Consider the following 23,517-nt stretch of genomic DNA (forward strand, 5'->3'; position numbering starts at 1 on the left):
GCTGTGCTGCTGCAGGGTGCCAGGTCTGTGCAACCATCCCTCAGGGCTCCAGGGTTATACTGATCTTCTTCTGCCTGGGTGAAGAAGAGCTGGGTGCCTGAAGTGGGACGGGCAAAGAGGGGGAACTCTGGCCCCGTCTCGTTTCTCCACTTCTAATGAGCGCTCCGGTCATGCAGGAGTAAAAGTCCAGGTGGAACAGTTCAGCGTCTTGCACACTCGCTTGCAATGAAAGAGTAAGGATTCTGGTGGAAACTGCGCAGGGAATTACTTTATTTTAACGCCTGGAGGACTATTTTACCTTCTCAGGTAAGTTTACCTTCATTGCTTTACAGAGATGAGGATTTTGAAGCAGCTGCACATATGAACTGCTGCTGCGTGGCGTGAATGAGTTATCCACGTTATATTTAAATGGTGCGTAATTGCGCATAATTGATGTCCAAAGCGTCCAAGCGCATTTGATAATCAGGTCTGTAATCAATTTTAACCAACACTATATACGCGAGGTTTTTACTTTTTATTAACTTTTTTTGCAATTCATGACTAGTTCATTTAAGCTTGTGAGATTTTGACAGGCTGCCCAAATAAGCTGCAGTGTTTGTTTTACTGACTGTTTATTTTTCTTAATGTTTCCTTTTTCTAGTAAACACCCCCCTTCCTCCTTCCTAAAGGGAGGTTTTTTAGCTGAATGAATTCAGCCATGTCATGATCATTCATACTGTATAGCCTCCAGCCTCTCAATGTTGATTATAAAAAAATGAGCAGTGGGAAATGTTCCAGCTTTTTATTTATTTATATATTTCTATCCACCTTTATTTTGACTGTTTTTGCCAGTGTAATAATAATCAGCAAACCTGAGAAGTGAATTCTTCAGCTTTTTATTTCTTGCACATTATGTTTGACATTTCTGAGTTTTTTTCTGACATTTCTTTGTGGAGCCTGATCAAGCACAGGTGGTCTCTCTATACAACATGTCCAGCAGCAGGCTGCAGGATCTGACTTGCACTCAAACTGGTGCCAAGAATTAAAGTAATTCAGCCTGTTCTGTGCTTGATAAACAAATACTGTCCCAGCCACAGCTCAAAATACTACAGAAATGACCTTGTAGAGACATGTTGGCTTTCCTGTGTGTCTGATCTCTCCTATGGTTCTTTACTTGGCTTGTTGCTACAACACTTGGCACATCTAACATGCTTACAGTACATTTTTGACACCTGTGAATGCTGGGATTTAACACTCCCTGGCACTGGGTGTGTGTAAATACTGTCTCACTGCAGACACACCATCACTCAGGAACACTGAGAAGTTCTACAGGGGCTTGAATCATGATACTCAAATAAGCCCCAGTCCCCTTTGGTGCTCACCCATCGTCGCATTTACACTGAGTGGCCACCCCAGACAAGGAATGTGGGTGCTGCTGAGATGGAGGAAGATTAAAATACAGTCCTTGTGGTTTGGCACGAAGCTGCATGGCCCTAAAGTTCACCATTACTGATGGAAAAGCTGGAAATAATGACATTTTCAGTGCATTATCAGTGCTTATCGAAAAAAAAGACTGTGGTGCATCAGCCAGAGGTGTGTGATCTTTCAAGAACCCATTGTGTGCTGGCCTTTGAAATAGATTAAAACAGTCACTGTGCATCCTGTTTGCATTATAGCCACCACATACCTGTAACACTCCTGCCAGGTGTGATTTTTCATCCTGCATTATCAGATTTCTGGCGCTTATGCATCAAAAATCACCATAAATGTGCCTTGCAGGAGCTGAAAATGTTCATTTCACTCACTGCAACAGCAGACCAATAGTCTTTGCACAAAACTGCTTGGCCTTGTAATCTTAGTTAAGGTTGTTTTGTGCATATAATCCACATTGTAGTGAGACTGTTCCTCTGAATTGAATTGCACTTTAATTCCTCAAACTATGTGACCTGTCTGAGCTGCTGGGTTTTGAAAGTGACTGAGGCCTCTTTCATCTTTTGCAGTGGCTGTGAAAATCCACTTTGCTCATTTTTTTTTGCACAGTTTCTTGAGAGTTTGTTTGATTTGTGTCCCCCACCCAGCAGAAATGAGATGCAGGAGATGCTCAGTTTAGTGAGAAATAAAGCATGCTGGCACTGCAGAGGCCAGGTGAAACTGTGCTGTAGGTACAACTCATGCCTTATCTGAAGTTGAACACAGGTGTATGCACAGAACACCTACACAGTAACCCACCCGGTTTGTGATTTATGGTGGTTGTAAGTGGTGAGCCTGAAAGCCTGAAAGCCCTCACACACACAGTGGCCGTCTCCAAAGCTATCTGAGCGTGTGATAAGTTATCCCAGATCTTTGGTCTGTGTTTTGTTTATTTTTTATCCTTTAGTTGAATGTGTGTGTGTGTCTCTGCAAAGTCCCCCCAGGATCTATTATCTACTGTACAGGAAACTCCCTACAGTGTTTGTCAAAGGATATCATTTGCCCCACGTTTCACTGCTTGGAGAAGGAGGCATTTAGAGGCTCACACTGAGAACACAAATTAAGAGGTCTGAAATTATTGTCATTTTTTGCACATTTCATTTTGTCCAACAATGATGTCATGCCTCTCTTAAAGGACTCTACAGAGGAACACTGAGGGAAGGCTTCTTTTGTGCGCTAAAAAGTTGCTCTACATCAGGGGAACTTCACGGCTTAGATTTCCTCGCAGGTGTATGACAGATCAGTTTTGTAGTTTCCATTATCCGGTGAAGCGTGCTTACTCACCTCTCATGTGCTGCAGGTCGGTCTCCTGTACTGTAGATGTACATATCTGTCCCGGCTTGTTCCCTGCCTCAGATTTCTTCCCCCGCGAGGACAAATTGTAGTCCTGAATGTGTAGCAGAGATCCATCTGCCTGTCAAAGCACAACACTGTGGAAAAATCATGTCAGTGCTCATGAATGTCAGATAAAAATGCAGAGCTGCATTAGGGAAAGTCCTATCACTGCCAACTGGAGCTGTATTCATTTATACCTTAACATGATATGTCATGTTTGTGGGGTTTATTCACTCTATAAAATACCATCATTAGACGAGAAATCATGCACATCGCTACACAACAAGCACCTCATGCATACTTTATGTAAAAGCTGCAATAGAGAAGTGTGCATGGAAATGGTTCAACACATGAAAGTGCATCTCTTTACGGATGGATAGAAACACCACTGCAGATATGGGACAGAAGTTACTGCATAGAAAGTTTTTCTATATCTATGTGTTACTGTTTTTTTCGCCGTCCAGTCTAGACGAGTCACATGTATAAATTTGTAAAAACAGAGTGCATCCATAGTGGTTCATACGTCTTTTCACAAAATAGTTCACAAAACTGCTAAGTATGCCGTCAAACTTAAAAAATTGTATAGATAGAACTGTATTACATGAATCAACCAGTTATTAATTCGCTAATTCCACATAGTGGCACATAGTGCATACGGTCTGTCTGTAATTGACCGCTACGTAAAAAGTTTTCAACGTACTCAAGGCAAATTACGGACCAAAAAAAACAAACACTTCTGAGATCATGGAGGTTACCATAGGAATAAATGAACATCCGGTTAACTCACATACGTACACAGCGCTTTGTGAAAACGAAGCAAAAAAATCAACCTCCAAGCGCCTTTTAAAAAGGGTCGGAAAAAGTTTTTTAATCCGTCCAATCACCAAAGTGTAAAAACAACAGGTTGTGGTTTTATGGGGGGTTATGTGCCGGACCATTTCTTGGCTAGGCACAGTGAATTCCTGGGTGTGGTCACCGTGAGGTTGCCAGGCAACCTGCAGAGACTGCACTGCAGTAAGTCACTGCACCCGGCCAAGTGATAGTCCCGCACATAACCTCCATTAAAACCACAACATTCTGTTTCACACTTCAGTTTGCGTATGAATTAAACAAAGAAAATATAAAGTGTTAATTAGAGAGCTTTAGTGGAGCTGGTTGGCCAATTTTGTTACCTTCGGACGGTCATGTCTAGAAGGTAACCCGCAAATTGCAAAAACTTGCAAAAAACTCGCGAGACTCGCTGCCCAATGACCTATCCTAATCTTAACTATTCAAGGTCAATGCCTAACCCAGTGGGCGCCCTCCGAGTCTAAGAAGTGAAACCGATGTGGAAGTGCCTTAAACTTGCATTCTTTCTAATATCCAGCAGGGGGCGACTCCTCTGTTTGCAAAAAGAAGTCTGATTGTATAGAAGTCTATGAGAAAATGACCCTACTTCTCCTACTTGATTTATTACCTCAGTAAACATTGTAAACATGAGTTTATGGTCTCAATCGCTAGTTTCAAGTCTTCTTCAATACAGCATGATGTTCATTTAGTAAATTATGGTCCCATTTAGAGTCAAATAGACAAAGCAGAGTATGCTTTAGGACGGGGTTACCTTGTGATTAACAGGTCACTACCACGGCGTTGTCTGGTCTGGGAGTTGTCCATGGTTTCGTCTTAAAACTTCGAGCTTAGAGTTCATGATGATCAAGTTAATTATAACCTTTTTGGTTGCCTAAACATTTCTTATTCAGCGTTCAGTTCGTGTCACTTCTGGTTGCAAAAAACAACAACATGGTGACGGCCAAAATGCCGAACTCGAGGCTTCAGAATGGCAGTCCAAAAAGCCTATTACTTATTGCCATTTCTTTTTTAAAACCCTATTCATACTTACACACATTCATACCTGACAACTCACTGGAGCAGTTTGAGGTTAAAGGCCTTGCTCAAGGGCACCTCAGTAGTTGTATTAAGGTAGGGACTCTCCCCTCCCAGATTTATCCTCCCGGGATCCAATCGGTGATCTCCTAGTCACAGATCTGAAAAGACAGCAGGTGTATTTTTACATTGCGTTTTCAATAGTACTACTTCATTTTTCTAATATGCACAGTCTGAACTGGGTCACATCTGACCCCACCTCAGAGGTCGCTGTATGATCACATGTTCCCGCTTGATCAGATTGAACCAGCTGGCGTGTGGCGGCAGTGACAGACGTGACGCCGCCCTCGTGGGAGGTACAGCAGCATTCCTCTGTTAACAGGGAGGCCTCAGTCATCACCTCCCCGGTAAAGAGCTCCATCCCACCGCCTCGGTGCGGAGCAGCGGATAGCTTTCATCTTCCAGCCAGTGTCGGACTTTCTCTGGCCGTCTGTCTTATTTTAGACTTTGCTGTCATAGCGCTATCATTACTACAACAGACCAGGAATGATGTCTTGACCCACTTCTCTTCTTGTCAGCACAGACTTCCACTTTGATATATAAGTTTTGAATCAGAATGACAGACAGAGAGAAATGTTCTTTGTCTACTGTAAACAGACTGTATTTCAAACTGGGATCCAGCTTGATGTGGTTTTTCGTGTCAAACAAAGACGCCATGTGATTGAACACAGTTCCCCATTCCTTACACATTAAATTGTGTCTGTGTGTTCTCTCTAATTGAGTCTGACTCCATAGATAGAGGGAGGGCTCTTACATGTTGTTTTGTCTCAGCCCAGATGTTCGCTGTGGAGCTTCTGATTGGCAAATACTTTCAGCCTTTTGTAACCCAATAATTGGAACAAGAAACAATGAGCTATGCTGAAATACAATCTGTGTTTGATCTGACTGATCTTAGAAGAAGGTGTGAGTTACAATAAATGTTTTCAAAATGTTAAATTGGCCACATTAGGTGAGTCAGCTCTGAGTCCACAGTCTGTCTGCTATTTATCCAAAAATCTCTGGAAAGTGTAAATCAGTGGCACAAGTTGACTCTGTCTTGTTTCCAGCTGACACTACAACACTCACAAATGTTGAGAAAAGTGTCCAAAGTTACTTTCAGTGAGTAAGCAGGAAGCGGGAAATGGGTTTTCAGAGGATGACAGTGAAACTCTGCTGCTTGTCTTCCCTCTAGGGTTGGGAGGTTAGACGAGGACACCTGGCTGACCTGCTGAACCAGCACACCACCCATCATGATCAGAGCATCGCTCACTGCCATCTGCTTCGGTGAGCAACTCGCCTGTCTCTCTGCAGGCGTACGCTGACTTTACATATATCATCCTCCACTAAAAATACTCTTATTCTGCACATTCTCACCATCAAACAGCAGCATCCTCTGTCATAGAGGTCTTGTGTGTACAGTAAACACACCGATGATTATGTTACTTTGTCTGCTATGATGTGAAACTCCCTCTGCTTCACCCGCAGCGCTCCTCCTGTCCTGTGCTTGCTGGGCCAAGCCTAACGGATCAAAGAACAAGAAACCAAAGCAAGGTAGACATCATCAACAAGCAAGCCTGTAATCTCCAGTCAGTCACAGTGTTATTGTCTCCACTGCTCTGTCTCTTTTAATTCACTTACAAACATATAGAATCACTTCATTATGTAAAAGCTTTCTATATTTATTTATAGGCTGGACAGAGAAAAACAGATCTTATGATATAAATAAATCCTTGGTAGCATTGATTTGCTACATGCATGCTGACGTGTAAGTCATTGGAATAAGTGCTGCAACTAAAACAATTATTGTTATTGTTTTGCCCATTATTTTCTTGATCAATCAATTAATCATTTGATTCATAAAATTCCCATCATGATTTCCAAAAGAGATGTCATTAATTGCAAATTAATCGCATATTTTTTATCTGTTCAAAATGTACCTTAAAGGGAGATTTGTCAAGTATTTAATACTCTTATCAACATGGGAGTGGGCAATTATGCTGCTTTATGCAAATGTATGTATATATTTACATAAAGCAATGACAAATATTGTCCATAAACCCTCACAGGTACTGCATTTAGCATAAAAAAATATGCTCAGATCATAACATGGCAAACTGCAGCCCAACAAGCAACAACAGCTGTCAGTGTGTCAGTGTGCTGACTTGACTATGACTTGCCCCAAACTGCATGTGATTATCATAAAGTGGGCATGTCTGTAAAGGGGAGACTCGTGGGTACCCATAGAACCTATTTTCATCCACATATCTTGAGGTCAGAGGTCAAGGGACCCCTTTGAAAATGGCCATGACAGTTTTTCTTCACCAAAATTTGGCGTAAGTTTGGAGCGTTATTTAGCCTCCTTCCCGACAAGGCAGTATGACATATAACATTATCGCGTTAACTTTGACAGCCCTAATTTTTTATTTAAAAACAAAACATTGTAACTTGCACTTTGCTAATGTATATAGTAGGTTTAGTAGGTTTAGATTTTAGATTTGTTTTATGCAAGTTCAACCATCTTGCTCTTCTTCTTCTTCCCTCCACAGTCGTTCCAAACATCGAGTGTGATGTCAGAGCAGGAAAGATCAATCTCCCAGAGTTCATAGCCAAATGTCCTGCACACTGTAAGGAGACAAAGCAGCAAGTCTATGGGACAGGCGTGTTCGCCTCCATCTCCAGCATCTGCAACGCAGCCATCCACAGGTTAACAGCGGAGAGATGAAGGTCAAATAAAGCTCATGTGAGACCTTTTAACAGTAAATCTGATGATACACTTTGTGTCCACAGCGGCATCATCACCAACACAGGAGGGAAGGTGATAGTGAGGAAGATGGCCGGGCAGAACATCTACAAAGGCAGTAACTCTAATGGCGTGCGCTCTCTGTCTCTACCTAAGTGGAGGGAGTCGTTCGTCGTCTCAGGTATTAATGATGAAGTAAACAATGTTAAACACAGTTCTGCAGAGTTTTAGCCTTCAAGCCAACAGCTGGCTCTGTTGTGTTTCAGTGGGGAAGCCCAAGAAAGGAGTGATCTACCCATCTACTCTGGACTACGTCCCTTCAAGACCAACCTATGTGAAAACAAGTGAGAGGAGGGTTATTTTACACACTCATCATGCATCTTTTACGGGACCAAGAAAGCAATGATTTGGTGATTTGTAATTCAAAAACATTTCTAGACGTGGGATCAAAGTAGGGGTGTCGCGATATACTGGTATTGATGCTTACCGTGATATTTAAAACAGTAATTACTGATATTGTGTTTGTAATGCGCACACGATAATATCATGTGAATAACCCATCGCGATTAATCGCAAATTAATCGCACATTTTGAATCTGTCCAAAATGTACCTTAAAGGGAGATTTGTCAAGTATTTACTTATCAACATGGGAGTGGGCAAATATACTTGCTTTATGCAAATGTACTGTATGTAAATATTTATTATTGGAAATCCATTAACAACACAAAACAGTGACCTAAAATCATTACATGGCAAACTGAAGCCCAACAGGCAACAACAGCTGTCAGTGTGTCAGTGTGCTGACTTGACTATGACTTGCCCCAAACTGCATGTGATTATCATAAAGTGGGCATGTCTGTAAAGGGGAGACTCGTGGCTACCCAAAGAACCCATTTACATTAATATATCTTGAGGTCAGAGGTCAAGGGACTCCTTTAAAAATGGCCATGTCAGTTTTTCGTCGCCTTATTTAGCGTTCCTCCCGACAAGCTGGCATGACATGGTTGGTACCACTGGATTCCTTAGGCTTTGTAGTTCCATATGATAGTTTTATATTCTAGTTTCTAGCTTTAAAACTGAGCCCGCTACAACCTCCGAAAGATCGATTGAGTTAATGTGTTAAAGAAATTAGTGGCGCTAAAACAAATTTGCATTAACACGTTATTTATCGCGTTAACTTTGACAGCCCTAGTTTTTAGATGTCTAGACTACATATAACTGTTAATTCAACAGTGTTTTCATTCACTATATTTTAGCATATAGTGAGGACCTTTTTCACATTAACATATAGTTATTGAAATGCTGTTGAAACAAAGGTTAAATGTAAAGTAGACATTTAGAAGCTTTTACTTTCCTACCAACTTTTGCCCAGTTTTAACCCAGACATCTAGACATCAGTGCGCTCTGGGGACGAAAGGTTACTACGAACACAGACGTCCCTACGCTTGAGTCTGGCATGTTGAACTTCGCTTAGGTTGAACGAGGAGTCGGAGCGCTGCAGTCTGGTGAAGAATGTCAAGAATGCATTACAACACAGCAGTTTACTGTTGACGCTCTTCCTCCCCGTCCATCCGTCTTGTACACGTCCGCCTTAATCTGTCGTCTCCTGTCAGGTCAAAAGGAGGCCAAAACGCCTGCGGTCACCACAGCGCTGCCTACGACAACAACACCTGAACCCACCACGACTACAACACCTGAACCCACCACGACCACAACCACCACCACACTGCCTCCCACCACCACCGCCACCACTACACCTCCACCAGCGCCCACTACTGCCAAGCCTCGAGCTGCTGTCCATAAAGTCAGGGATGCAGGTGATTTAAACACACTTGAATCATTTTTGCACACATACATGTACAAAAAGCTATTTCCTCTAAATCAATGGATCCATGTATGTTATGTGCAGGATTGTGTATTTACTTGGATGCAGCAGGACGCTGTTAATGATCCAATAATACCGATCCACACAGCAGATCCACAGCAGCCAGTGTGCCGCCTATAGCTGAACTAACATTAGCAGCTTGTAACTAGAATTGCTGTTTGCCAGAACAAGCTTTCATTTGTGTGAAACTGAGTGATGAAGACGAATGATTGCAGCTGGTAATTACAAGTCACAACTGCAATTATTACAAATTACAGCTGGTCTGTGATGAAGTTAGTACGCTGCGGCTCAGTTGCTTCACTGACTTCACCGTACACTTGATCACCAGACCTTTCATCGCTCTTAATAAATGAAAACATTATCAGACGGTAATCACTGTGAGTCATCTGCCCTGTTTTTGGATGGAAATGCGGCTACAGTGAGTAGACAATGCTGCAATATCTTAAGGTATGTGTGTAAATGAGATGGGCGGCGGGCCAGACAACCGTCTCTCTCCTTCATTTTCTGTAACATTATCTCTCTCCTCTCTCCATGTTGGCGCCCCATTTGTCTTTCTTCTATCTAGGCAGCAGTCACCCATACCTTGCCTCAAGTAAGTGAAGCAAAGCAAAGAGGGGTCAACAGTGTTTTTTTTGGGTGGCATGAGGGGATGCGGGGCTTTACACTGAGATGTATGCAGGAATATTTATTTACATCAAGCATGGGATGTTAGAGTTACATCAGTCCTACGGGAATAGTGTGCATCAGGATCAATTGTGCATTTTCTATTAAAGGAACAGTGTGTATGATTTCTGGGGATCTATTAGTAGAAATGGAATATAATATTCATAACTATGTTTTCTTTAGTGTATAATCACCTGAAACTAAGAATCGTTGTGTTTTTGTTGGCTTAGAATGAGTCCTTCATATCTACATAGGGAGCGGGTCCTCCTCACAGAGTCCGCCATCTAGCTCCGCCATGTTTCTACAGTAGCCCAAAACAGACAAAGCAAACACTGGCTCTAGAGAGAGCCTTTCTCGTTTTTACGTTACCTGAAGGTCACCGTAGTTCTCTGACACGCTTGTTAAACTGCGGTAATGTGAGCCGCAGAGTACAAAACTGTGGTACCGCCAGTTGCTGTATGACCAGCCCAGTTGCACAGCAGTTTGTGAAATATCCCCGAAATGTAACGTATTGATTCGTGTACATAGACATACACGAATTTCATATTTTTCTCATGATGGTCAGCACGAAATTAATTTGTACGTAATCCACGTAATTGTGGACCAGGAAGAACAGAGAGCGGCGAATGCCATGTTGGGAGGAGGTCAGATGGATGGGTGGGTCCAAAAACACAGGACTTTTGCCCAGGAGACTGGTGTTCATGTCCAGTGTGAAAACAAAAGGCGAAGTTGATTTATTTATTTGTCACATAACTTCCATACTTAAGTTACAGCATTTCTGGAGTTATTCTAACCCAACCCGTGATCTTTCCTAAACCTAACTTAGTAGTTTTATTTTGAAAAGACTAGAGCAGAAATTGACACATGCGTCACGTGTTGCTGGGCATTCGTAGGAAAACGCTTGTTGAAAGTCGTGCTGAGCATCAGGAGAAAAAAAAGGGAAATCGTGTCTATGTACACAAATCAAATAGATACAATTTTGTGACTATTTCACAAACTGCTGTGAGACTGTGTTAGTCTGACGGATGACCTCTGAGCGAGGCGAACGGTGTTACCATGGTTTGCAGTCTTGGAAAGGGAGGAGTGAGCGGAGGAGTACTCAGTTGGTTGCAATCTGCAACCACGCCGCTAGATGCCACCGAATCCTACACACTGTACCTTTAAGCCCAAAACTTAAAACACTGCGGCCATGACCCAGGTTATTGGTTTATACTAAATCCAAAACTACGATGTATTTACATTACAATTTGTCACATTCTGTTATCCTCAACACTGGGATAGGAGGGTCACAAAATGGTCAAGGAAAGAGTCCCAGTCAAGGTACGTCAATACTCTCTCTGATTCTGCAGCTCTTGGAAAGTCCTTTGATAACAATTTAACTAAACCGTGACATTTCTTCAAAGTAATCAGAGGAAGTGGCTATCCGAGTAGATTCCCACAACGTGCCAGTGCAGGTAAACCAAGCTTTAAGTGTCTTTTTTTTCATTCTACCTTAACCAGAGATTGTCTCAATCTTTCTTTTGTACTGATATATGTAAACTCTGCATGGCATCTCTGTTCTGTAAGTGCACAGCTGCTTTAAAAGACTTTCACTCGTCCTCTAACAGGGCCAGACCAGATCGTTCTGGATAAGCCCAACTTCTGTTCTGTTGTCTTTCAAGTGAAATACCACTAAATCTTTAACCCCGTGATTTTCAGTTCAGATGAATGTTATTTTACTTTGTCTTGTAATACGTTTGTCTCCCAATCTTGGTCCCAGGTCTGCGCAGACCAGAGGCAGGGTCAGTCATCAGGAGACAACCATCCTCTCCAGTCGGCCCAGGTTAGCCTCCTCATTAACACACATACACGGTAACAAAAAGGTAGACGTGGTGGGACTGACGGGGAATGTAGGTCAAGGGCAGCCGAGGGGACAGATGTCTTTGTTGGAACAAGAATCCAGAAGTCTGACCCCTTGTGTCCACACCCTTAAGCCCCTGTGATCTTCACCCCGGGGTCACCGCTAATCCACTCCATCAAGCATCTCAGCCTACATTCCTTTCACGATAACCGCTGTTCTCTGTCATCAAGCACATCCTCTTATTCCTGTTTTCATTCCCCGAGATGAAAACGAAGCTTGTAAACACGCCCAGCATATATCCTTTTGTTTTTTGATATCATGCTGCGGAGAGAACTTCACTCAAAGCGAAACAGCTGGGCTGCATTTGTGGATGGAGCCCCCCGAACTGGAGCTCTCCTCTTCCCCCTCCTTTTCCTCTCTCATTCTATCTGCCTGTTTCTCATTGCTACAAACAGCTTTTAACAGGGTTCAGCCGGCGCCACCCGATCGGACTCCAATCGTGAGCCAGTCAAACCCTGGTACGTATCTCCAGACCCTGAGCGGGAGTTCCCAAACTGCACTAGCACTGACGTAGAGAAGTAGACAGGTCTGATCAAACAGGGGAACAACTAGGGCAATAAAACCCTGAAATTGTTTTTAAAGCAGCTGTAATGTTTACCCTCTGTGGGATGCTGTGGTTCAATGCGTGGCCAGTCCCCAGATAAACATTCTTTCACTGAACCCAACATGAGCGGTGAGCGTCAGAGATGAGCGACGATGTGCTATCGTCGTCCTGAATTCATCTTGCGGCGTATCTCCGCTATCCTGAGACAGCACCAATCTCTCCACTCTGTCTTTTAGATAAGACCACGATGAGTGACGCGCTCTGTCAGTACTGTAATCACATCTTATGATAGATCACATCTGGCCTGGCCTCTTGTAAAATGCTTGCAGAGAGAGAGAGAGAGATGAAAGCAGCAGCACCAAGTGTCTCCCGGTGCTGCTCCCAGAGAGACGTATGACTCGATCCACAGCAGCGCTGCAGGATCTGGGTCCTCTCTCCAGCCTGTCAAGAATAGAAAGCAGCTCTCGCCATTCAAACCACGCTAGATTTGGCTCGCTGAAGAATGCGCTTCTGTTTTTGCTTCTGTGGAATGCAAAAACCATATATCCCTAAAATTAGACAGAGTTATATCCGTTTAAACTTTAAATGATGGGTATGATATGATTTCTAAAATGCAGCGCGAGCTGCTTCAAGCTCGTGCATCATTTATCTGACTGACCAGACAATTCAGACCGGCAGATGCTTTATTGAACCCTTTGGGGAAATTCTTTAAGCTTGAGGTGAGAGGTCAGAGGTGAGGATCAGCTACACGGCAGCGCCCCTGGAGCCGGCAGGGATTCAGTGTCAGTTTCTCAAGGACACTCCAGCAGGCTGGATGCTTGTCGACTCTGGAGTTTATGAGCTGAAGGGTGTCGCTTTGCCACCCGGCTGCCCCCAAACAGATGTTTGAATTTATTGCTCGGCTTTCTGGAAATGTTACGACGCAGTTTAGCCTCGCATTTGTAATGAGATACGCCTGCATGACAACCACAAAAAAAACTTTCTGATTCTGTTCAACGCTCCTGCAAACATATTGCAGACCGAGCTACAACCCAAGGCGAGGATCAGTGTCGCCGATCCTGCTCTGACCTTCTGGCCGCAGTGACCACTGAAGTGGCGATGATCGGGAGAGTTAAACTCAATCCTTTTAAAGCACCTGTTTCATCAGAAAAAATAACACCACTGTCTGCTGGATAGCGCTGGGCCTTTGACCAGCAGCAGATTAGGCTAATCTCTGCGTCCTACTATCTACACTGTCCCTAGTTTGACACCAACTTTAGAATAATACTCCCACGCTTCGCTTGGCCGCTGGCTGGGCTCTCCCAGCCCGTCCCCGTCAACAAAGGCCCTGCTCTCTGGCCGCCACTGGATGGGAACCTCAGCGCCCAGGCTGTGTGTTTGTGTAAGCTGCCCATCCAACGCGGGGAGGGGTTAACTGAAGTGTGTTGTCATGGCTCAGTCAGCTTAGACAGATGCACTGTTATGATTTTGCTCAGCTGTTTGGGCTTCTAGTGTTCAATCACACTTCGATTAACCTCAGGCCATGCGAGCGTCTTTGCCACGTTACAAGTTCAAACTTTGAGTCTGTGTTGTGATGCCAAGAGCAGCAGGTAGAAAACAGGAAAAATGAGAAACACATTTTCTCAGTGTTGGGCTTCCTCTGTCTCTCTAGAAGGAGTGAGACTAAACTTCACTAAAACAACCTCTAGTCAGCTCAGTCACCGTCTGTCTGACTGACTACTGGATGTTTAGTGTCTGAACATCTTGTGCATACCCCCACTAATAACGTGGCAGGTTTAGTGGAGGTCACAAGTATGCTCCTCTCGGTGTTTGTCCTGAACACAGCTTTCTAATCTTCCCCTGCACAGCTTTTCCCAGAAGGGATTGGGCGACTCCCTCCTTTCCTCGTCCTGATTGGTTCCCTGGGGCTCGACGACCAGCAGGTACCAAATACAAAATAGATCAACCTTCTTCTTCTTTATTCTAATACGAATGTTTTCTTTAATGATCAAACTTACTAAGGTCAGACTGATATGGGTGCAATATTTAAGCTAAATCTAAGCTTTTAATTTATTAACTAAGGATGCACCGATACCGATACCAGATATCAGATATCAGATATCAGGCCGATACTGACTCAAATAGCTGGATCGTTTATCAGTGACAATGGGGCCGATCTATTCAATTCGATTCTATGTTTATACACCATATACATTATATACTGGCATTTTAATTCCTGTTTAAGTTTTGGGCAATTTGTTGCTGCATTAAAAAAGTTTACACTGTTGCCGGTGTATGATTTATTATTTTAATAATAAATAACAATTTATATCTATGTATTTATTTGTTACATTTTGTTTTACAAAGTTAAAAAACACTGTTTCAAGTCAAGCCTTATGTTGCTTTACACATAAAAGAGTGATCCCAGTCACTTCCACACAGTGAAGCATACAGCTTATCAATTAAACACTGCTATCGGATCGGTACTTGGTAGGCCCAGGTATCGCTATCGGGGATCGGTGCATCCCTGTTATTAATCCAATGACAACTATGTGGCCTTATGAATAAAGTGAATTCTCACTTATAGTCAGAGACAATATAGTAAGAGAGTGTCTCGTCTCACAGCCTACTCTATGATGATCAATACAAGAGCAACTTTGAAAGTCAGTTTTGCAATGAAACATCTCCATGTTGCAAATAAATGACTGAATATGACAAGTTATCTTATTACTGGTCGTTCATGGTCCCAAACACATGATGTATCATACCAGAATAAGGTGTCAAGTGTTTACTGTGGTGACTTTGATTGTATTAACCTCTACTTTAATAGAGTGCTACAGGAATGAGTCCTAAAACCCGGAAATGAGTTAGCACTTCCGGTTACCTCGTCTCTTAGTTAAATTCCATACTAACACGCTATTTAGTACGCTAAAACAGTATGCAAGATTTTTTTTAGTATGTCTGAAACCAATAGTACGCAAATTGCATACTATGAAGTATGAAGTATTACAGTATACAAGCTCTGGACACTACGGTGGCGCACATATCCCACAATGCAATGCGGTAGTGATAACAACGTTCAACGGACAGCTCTGTAACATCAATAACGCTTCAATTCAACTGCAAGTGTAAGATTTCACGTTGCTAGGCGTAATATATATATTTTTAATTAATTCAGGCTTTGATTTTTCACAAATCGTTGTTTTGGTAAAAAAAAAAAAAAAAAAGTTGGCATGGTTACCATGGTTATGGTTACGGTCATCATCGCAAACCGGCAAGGAGACTCTCAGAAAGTGAAATTTGAAATAAGGTCTGTGGTTAACACAAGCTTAAGAGATTTAACGTTTTTTTCTACGGCATGAAAGTTAATATCCCACTCGTGAATTATGAAGCTTTTATATATCTTAAAAAAGGCAGTTGCTAAGAAGTGGCTAAAAGAGACTACAAAACGTCATCACGTCGACTCGTCCGCCTTTACAGTCTCGTTGTGTATACTCACGCTCATGCGACCGAGGTGTAGCTCGTTTATAATCTAACGTTAGCTTTTTTACTTCTGGCGATTCACACTTTAAAAATCATAAAAGTGGTGTTCATTTGTGGAGATTATTTTTACGGGAACAAAACGTGTAAGTATCATAAACGTTTGTTTTCCACACAGCTGATTTTCTGCAATAATCCAAAACCTAATGGAAAATTCCCATTTGCTTTTAGTCGAGGGAACCAGGCTGATTCTAACTTCCGGTTTGGCCTACAAGTTACGTCATCCCTGCAGCACTCTATTAAAACAAGAGTTTTCTGTTCGTGGCTCTGTGAGACTGTACGTAAACCCAGTGGTGCTTCAAGTTAACATTTTCACAACATGGATGTATTAAGAGAGATTCTTCCTCTTATAATATATCCATCTTTCACAGTGACAATGCTAACATGCAGTATAATGTTTACCATGTTCACCATCTTAGTCTAACAGTTGCTAATTAGCACTAAATTCAAAGTGCAGCAGCAGCAGCAGAGGCAACCGTTAGTTTGCGGCAACAATACCTTAAATGTGACCCTTGTAGTTGCTGATGCCTCCACCTTCTCTGCTGTACATTCAGATGTTAGTTATGCAGCTCCAGACTCAGGATACACATGGAGTGAGACGGACACACCTGAGATTACAGGTAAATCAAGGCAGCACAACATGACAGTTTTGGTGTGTACTGCCCCCCTTGATAGTGGCAGATTACTACACCCTTATATCCGTTAATGTTGCATGGGCAAACATGGCATGCTTTGTGTGCGAGGTATCTGCTGACCATGTATGCTTTGAAACGGCTCCATCCGTAAGTACATGCAGTGTGTCTCACAGGATGTTGTCTTTACATGCCATCTGTCTGCCACATGAGAGATTCCTGTGAAGAAAGAAAGAGAAGAGGGCAGGTTTATTGTTTGTGCATGTGAGAGAGAGAGACAATGTGAGTGATAATTCTGCTCCAAGCCGTTGTTTTCACTGGTCTGGGATTGGTTGGGGGGAATATGAGACCAATCACAACCATGGAAATGTGTGCTTTTCCCTCTGAAGTTCATTGCGGGAATACTAATAACGGGTTTCACGCCATCCTCCTCTAGCTCGGGATCACAGGCCTGATATCTCAGAATATGAGCGCTGGTTTTATAACTTTGGACCGTACCGTAAGTGCTTTTCTATTCTATTTACTGGGAACTAACAAGTCTTGGGGTTCAGGTTTTATATTGTCATATATTGTAGATGTTTGCCGATGACATGACCACACTCGTGTTTCTGACACAGGACTAGTTTCATTTCTTTCTTGTTTCATTTTGTATAAATGTATTTTGACATTAAGCGTATTTCCCAAAATGTTGAACTATACCTTTAAGTACTTAAATCGACAGGAAAACACATTTTGATTTGTTTTTCAGTCTTCACATTAGAAAATACAAACCTCTTACAATATGGCCCATTGACAAGACACAAAAGAGCATGCAAACAGCCCTCACTTTCAGATTATAGGCCGTGTTTCCATCTGTTTGATGACACAGCCGAGCCTCCAAATCTAGAAGGTTCTTGGTTTGGAAAATTGGCCTAGCCATTTCCAGCGCGCACCACAAAAAAAAACACCACACACCCAACCAAATGAAACATGGAGCCGATGGGAGCAGGCTGTAACGCCATGGTGTGTTTACATTTGTTTCACATGTGCCACAGTCACTCATGATGTCTTTACTTTTAGTGCCTCGCACCACTGACTCAGATGGCAACCGTAAAGTGCCATTGGATACAACCCATACTAGAGGTGAGCAGGTTACCATGGCTACAAACACCTGTTTGTATCCAGGAAAGCATCAGCTTGGACACATCATATATAAAACAATTTTTCTGGTGAGGTTTTCCTAACTGCTGCTGCTTTAGCTTGCTGATAACGAGTAGAGCTCACAAAAAAAGATGCAGTATTTTAAATTTCATGACAAATAAATCAACCTTTTTGTGTCGCTACCATGGTGAGTGTTATTAATTGCTGCTAAATGTGCTAATGCTGAGCTTGTATGATATCATCTATTCAGTGGAGCCAGTGGATGCCTGGAAGCCAGACGCAAATCTTTATGAATCAGGTGAGATAGTTTGCACTAGTCCTTTTTCTGCCCCCCAACAGAGTCACTTTGCCAGTAAGTCCTCAGTTCGGACTGTAAGTACTAACCAAACCGAGGCTATCTGGGGAAAAGCATCTGGGTTTCTGCTCAGCCTGTAATTGAAGGGATTTGGAGTCAAAGTCGAATGGCATGGTGGTTGCTTGAGGATAAAATCGGTTCCTGTTTGGCATAATTTTTGCCACAACAAATACTGGCTAATGTTTGGGAACCCCGGAAAGTGGACAGCTGGAAATGTGCCGTGTCAAATGGAAATCTTACCAAACATATTTAGACAAACCTTTTTTCCGGCTTTGTAGTAAACAAATAGACATATTTCCAACACATGATTAAATTGCCTTAGAGGTTGAAAACGTAATAATTATTTCCGCCATCCCATATAAATGCTGTGTGATTACAAGGGATGGGATTTCTATCATTTTGAGAATGCACATGTCAGTGACTATTAAAGGACACAAAACATCCAGTGAAATGTATGAAAAGTCTTCTTGACAGGTCAAAGCCTAAAGAGCAGATTTTAGAAGAACTCTGCATTAAAGACTTGTGTGTTTCTTGATTTTCAGGCTTCAACGTGAGGGAGCAGGAACCTGTACCCAGAGCACCTGAGCCTGCGTCACAGGGAGACCCAAGTATGTCCCTCATACTTCTTTAAAGCACATCATTTATTTTTGATTATTACACCTTTCAAATAATCGCCTAAGATTTTGACCAAACTGGTGAAAATTGGGGCAGCTAAGCATTCATTTCAGTCCCTTCGTCAAAATCCGTGGCGTGCATCTTGGTTTTTTGCAACCAGAATTGACACGACGGTGGAGCTAAGTACAACCGAACGCTGAATAAGACATTTCTGGGCCACCAAAAAGGTTATAATTAACTTTCATGAACTCAAAACTCACTGTGAAAGGGTTAAAGTTGTAAGACGAAAACACAGACAACTCCCAGACCGAACAATGGCGTGATAGCGACCTGTCAATCACAAGGTAGCCACACCCTAAAGCATCCCCTGCTTTATCATCTATTTGACTCTAAATGGGACCATAATTTACTAAATGAACATCATGCTGTATTGAAGAAGACTTGAAACTAGCGATTGAGACCATAAACTCATGTTTACAATGTTTACTAAGGTCATAAATCAAGTGAGGAGTAGGCTCATTTTCTTTAGACTTCTATACAATCAGACTTCTTTTTGCAAACAGAGGAGTCGCCACCTGCTGGCTATTACAAAGAATGCAAGTTTAAGGCACTTCCACATCGGCTTCACTTTACAGACCCGAAGGTTGCCCAGTGGTTTCAACACCGATTGTCTACCAGTGGTCAGAAACACATTGACTTTTTTGCTACTACTGCTGCAGGGAATCAAAGTTTTTAAATGTCATACATTATGGCTTTAACTAACACATTATTGAGTCTGCTGTGGTGTGTCCTGTGTTTGCAGATTGTAAGGTGGACCTGGTCTTCCTAATGGATGGGAGCTGGAGCATTGGGAAGAGGCGCTTTAAGATCCAGAAGGACTTCCTGGCTGAGGTGGCTCAGGTCATCAACGTGGGTGTGGCTGGACCCATGATGGGCCTCATCCAATACGGGTAACCTCACTGCTCCTGTTGCGTTACTATGGACCATTTTTAGATAAGAAAACATAATACGACTGCTGCTTGTTTTGTCTGAAGGGATGACCCTGTAACAGAGCTCAGTCTGAAGTCTTACACCAACTCCAGAGAGGTGAAGTCCGCCATAGAAAAGGTTACGCAGAAGGGAGGCCTCTCCAATGTAGGTGAGTGACCCACTGTTAGCTGCCACCTACAGTAAATGCCTACAAACAAGAGTGTGAAAGAGAAAGGGGTTCAATTATCGCATGGTTTACTACCCAGGCACATTTCGACAAGCAAGGATAGAATTAAATCTAAATTTGCAGTGAGACACTGTTAGCTAAATTATAGCCCTGCTCTCTGTAAGCCTTGTTTTTCCTCTGTGCTGACCAAAAAGCTTTTGGTTTTACCACCCCACGGGGGTCAGCTTCCAGAGGGCTGTTTTTCTGCTTTGGTTGGTGCGTCAGCATGATGCATCCACTGCCACATGGGTCTTTATGACTGGCTAAATCTTGCATTCACGTACAAATAGTGTTGTTTGTGTTCACCCAGAAGTGCTCTCTAATCATACAACAGTGTGAGTGGTTGTAAAAGCTCCCCAACAGAGCCTCTCCTGTTGTGCCACCAAGACAGACTAAATGATAGGATATCACTATTTTCTGGGATTATGTACATTTAAAGCAATGTACCTTATACAAAAACGTGCATTTTTGTAACACAGACTACTATATACGTTTTTTAAAATAGTTTTTGCATACAGTAGGCTTTTTTAGGATATGATTGGTTAGAATATTCATACAGTTTCCATAAATCATTGAATATACATAACATACTGTACATAATGAACACTTTCAAAAGTAGCCTATATATATATTTTGTTTCATTTCATACTGTACAGTTGATGTGTATTTTTATTCATTGGTTGGATAACAACTTTATAAATAGCAGATTGGTTCTACTTTCTCAGCTTCTTATCCTGAATGCATTCCTTCATTTCAACCACAGACTTGTATAGAAAGTGGATGTAGCATCATTTTCACCGTCTCTCTTCTGCCCCCTGGTGCACCGACAGGGAAGGCCCTCTCCTACATCAACAAGCACTACTTCAGTGATGCCAGTGGGAACCGAGGAGGAGCTCCTAACGTGGCCGTGGTGCTGGTGGACGGCTGGCCCACTGACAAGGTGGAGGAGGCGTCTCGGCTCGCTCGGGAGTCTGGCATCAACATATTCTTCGTCACCATCGAGGGCCCCGATGACAACGAGAAACAAAACCTGGTCGAGACCAACTTTGTTGACAAGGTGGAGTATTGTCACACAGGTGTGTGTGTGTGCTTTAAAAAAAAGCAGTTTGAAACACAGTGTGCCCTTCATCCAACAGGCTGTGTGTCGGACCAACGGCTTCTACTCCCTGCCCGTGTCCAGCTGGTTCGCCCTGAGGAAGGCCGTGCAGCCGCTGGTGAAGAGAGTGTGTGACACAGACCGCCTGTTGTGCAGCAAGACCTGCCTCAACGCCAACGACATCGCCTTCGTCATCGACGGCTCCAGTAGCGTGGGGACTGGCAACTTCCGCACGGTGCTGCAGTTTGTGGCCAACATCACGCGGGAGTTTGAGATCTCCGACACCGACACGCGGGTCGGAGCTGTGCAGTACACCTACGAGCAGAGGCTGGAGTTTGGCTTCGGCCAGTACAACCACAAGGCCGAGCTGCTCAACGCCATCAAACGCGTCAACTACTGGAGCGGCGGGACCAGCACTGGCGCTGCCATCACCTACGCCGCAGAGCAGCTTTTCAGCAAATCCAAACCCAACAAACGCAAGATCATGATCGTCATTACTGACGGGCGCTCTTATGATGACGTCAGGGTGCCTGCACTGGCTGTCCATCGCCAAGGTTAGAGGTCAAGATTTTAGGCAGATAAGATCAAGTCAAGCAGTGATTATTTTCTTGCATTTCTAAAACATTTTCAGACCTCACCAAATAAAATTAAAAATGCATTTTTTTAGCTCCTTAAAGGGAGGAAAAAAGTGCTTTCCTCTGGTGTGTGTCAGTCAACAGCGAGGTGTGACGCAGTGTGTGTTTGATTTGACAAACACAAGTGGGGCCCGTGTGTTTAATCTGCTGTCTCTTCCTGTGATCTAGGTGTGATCGCCTACTCCATCGGCATCGCCTGGGCGGCCCAGGACGAGCTGGAGTACATCGCCACAGACCCCGACAAGGAGCACTCCTTCTTCGTGGACGAGTTCGACAACCTCTACAAATTCGTGCCCAAGATCATCCACAACATCTGCCAGGAGTTCAACTCCCAGCCCAGAAACTGAGGACAAACGGGTGGGGGGGTAGGGGGTTTTAACAGAACGCTGATGGTAAATTGACTCACTCTGTTGCCCGGATGGTGGCGCTATATTGGCTGCAGCACCGCCATATTTGAACAGAGAGAGGTTTTGAATTTAGGTGAGTATTATGGGCTTAAAGTAAATCGGCATTCGGTCCCAAATATACAGACGGTGCTAACGGTAAAGGGTTTGCATTCACAGTGACGTACTGACATCTCATGTGCACTGTGGTTGTTCTCTAGTGGTGCCATAAAGAGAACAGAGTATTCCTAAACATTTAATTATCGTACTAATAAGTCATCCTTTGTAAAGGGTTTCTAAGTTGGAACTAGGGGTTTTAAATCATTTACATGCTTTTTCGATCAGTTATAAGCCATTGATCAGAACAACATTTGGGTTGTAAAATATCCCCTCCTCTGGCATGGAACGTTTTAGCTTTTAAGTTCCCTTTTTAGTTGACCTCAGACCTTATGGAAAAGAGCTGCAAAACATCTGGACCAAACTCATTTATTAGCAACTTTTCAGTGTTTACTAACTGCATGTTTGAATGATTGAATTTGTGACTACAAACTTGTAAAAGCATGCGCCATACTGGAGGAGCCAAAGGGATTTTTGGCAACCCAAAGTCCTCAAGTACAACTTACAGAACCTTTACAAAGGGTGCCTTATTAGGAAGTGGTACCAAAACGATTAACACACATAAAGCTACCTTACTGGGATATGGTGCTTGCAGATGTAGATTTAAAGCATGCCTAGCACTTCCTCTTACGGCTTAACATACTTCATAAACTTAATAATATGGTGCTTTTTATACAATTCTCAGTGAAGAGGATATACTTTCTTAGAATTGGTGCATTTTAATCTTCCTAATAGGAGAGATTTGATAGTAGGGACATTGTTAAAGTTCCTCTCAAAGACTATATGGTGCTGATGTTGCTGTTGGTATGAGTGGTAGTTGAAACGAGGCTTATGTGGAAGGCAAATCAACAACAATAAGTGAACTTGTGTGAGGAAAGAGGAGCTTGTATATCTTTGTATAGAGTGATGGCAGATCATAAACGTGCTTCTCTGGAAGGAAAGCAATTCATCTCATCACTCCTGTTTTCTAACAGTGTGGTTGCTTCTAACACTGCAGGCGTTTCTCCGTTTTGTTGAAAGAGTATTTATGATTTTCTTCCTGTTGTGTCCTGTTTGTACATATGCATATTAAAAGCCTTTCGCTAATAATGTTCATAATTGATCAATATTTTTTTTTTGCAATTTTTAATAAAATGGAGAACTTAAAGCGGGTGTCTTCTGGATTTTTGTTGATCCAATTTGCGTCAAAATTGCACTCCTTCTCGGATTCATAACTCAAGTCGAATATGAAGACGCGGACGTGATACACACATGTTTAGATTCAGAGTAGCATACCCTTACATACGCTGCATAGACTGGATCAAGAACCAAGTAACCAACAACAGTGGAGCCTGACCGAACAGCTGGAGGATCTAGATTTCACCAATAATCACAGATTATAACCAAGTTTAGGAGGTAGACAGCCTCACAT

General features: G+C 42.8%; 1 protein-coding gene across 12 annotated transcripts; it reads left to right on the forward strand.

Annotated features, from left to right (window-relative positions):
* Nucleotides 1-46: 46 nt before the first annotated feature.
* vit (vitrin) lies at nt 47-23,254 on the forward strand. Of its 12 annotated transcripts, XM_074646560.1 has the most exons (23): nt 48-306; nt 5,879-5,970; nt 6,172-6,237; nt 7,233-7,389; nt 7,474-7,607; nt 7,693-7,770; nt 9,041-9,244; nt 9,878-9,904; nt 11,257-11,295; nt 11,379-11,429; nt 11,735-11,797; nt 12,271-12,333; nt 14,267-14,341; nt 16,493-16,558; nt 17,007-17,069; nt 17,630-17,692; nt 17,961-18,008; nt 18,608-18,673; nt 19,483-19,630; nt 19,715-19,818; nt 20,706-20,932; nt 21,012-21,525; nt 21,775-23,254. In XM_074646560.1, exons 2-23 carry the CDS (start codon nt 5,937-5,939, stop codon nt 21,951-21,953), a joined length of 2,469 nt encoding a protein of 822 aa, XP_074502661.1. In that variant the 5' UTR covers nt 48-306; nt 5,879-5,936; the 3' UTR covers nt 21,954-23,254. The 12 variants fall into 12 exon arrangements, with proteins under 12 accessions (XP_074502664.1, XP_074502663.1, XP_074502665.1 ...); XM_074646563.1 differs by lacking the exon at nt 17,630-17,692 and having other exon boundaries at nt 47-306; XM_074646562.1 differs by lacking the exon at nt 17,007-17,069 and having other exon boundaries at nt 47-306.
* The last annotated feature ends 263 nt before the right edge of the window (nt 23,255-23,517 follow it).

The sequence above is a fragment of the Sebastes fasciatus genome, chromosome 9 (assembly GCF_043250625.1).
Source record: "Sebastes fasciatus isolate fSebFas1 chromosome 9, fSebFas1.pri, whole genome shotgun sequence".
NCBI classification, from domain to species: Eukaryota; Metazoa; Chordata; class Actinopteri; order Perciformes; family Sebastidae; genus Sebastes; species Sebastes fasciatus.

Excerpts from the sequence above, each read along its gene's own strand:
- vit (XM_074646560.1), top strand. The coding sequence starts at position 5,937 with ATGATCAGAGCATCGCTCACTGCCATCTGCTTCG. Across the intron at positions 5,971-6,171 it reads GCTCACTGCCATCTGCTTCG|CGCTCCTCCTGTCCTGTGCT; the intron begins GTGAGCAACTCG and ends CTTCACCCGCAG. Across the intron at positions 7,390-7,473 it reads TGCAACGCAGCCATCCACAG|CGGCATCATCACCAACACAG; the intron begins GTTAACAGCGGA and ends TTGTGTCCACAG.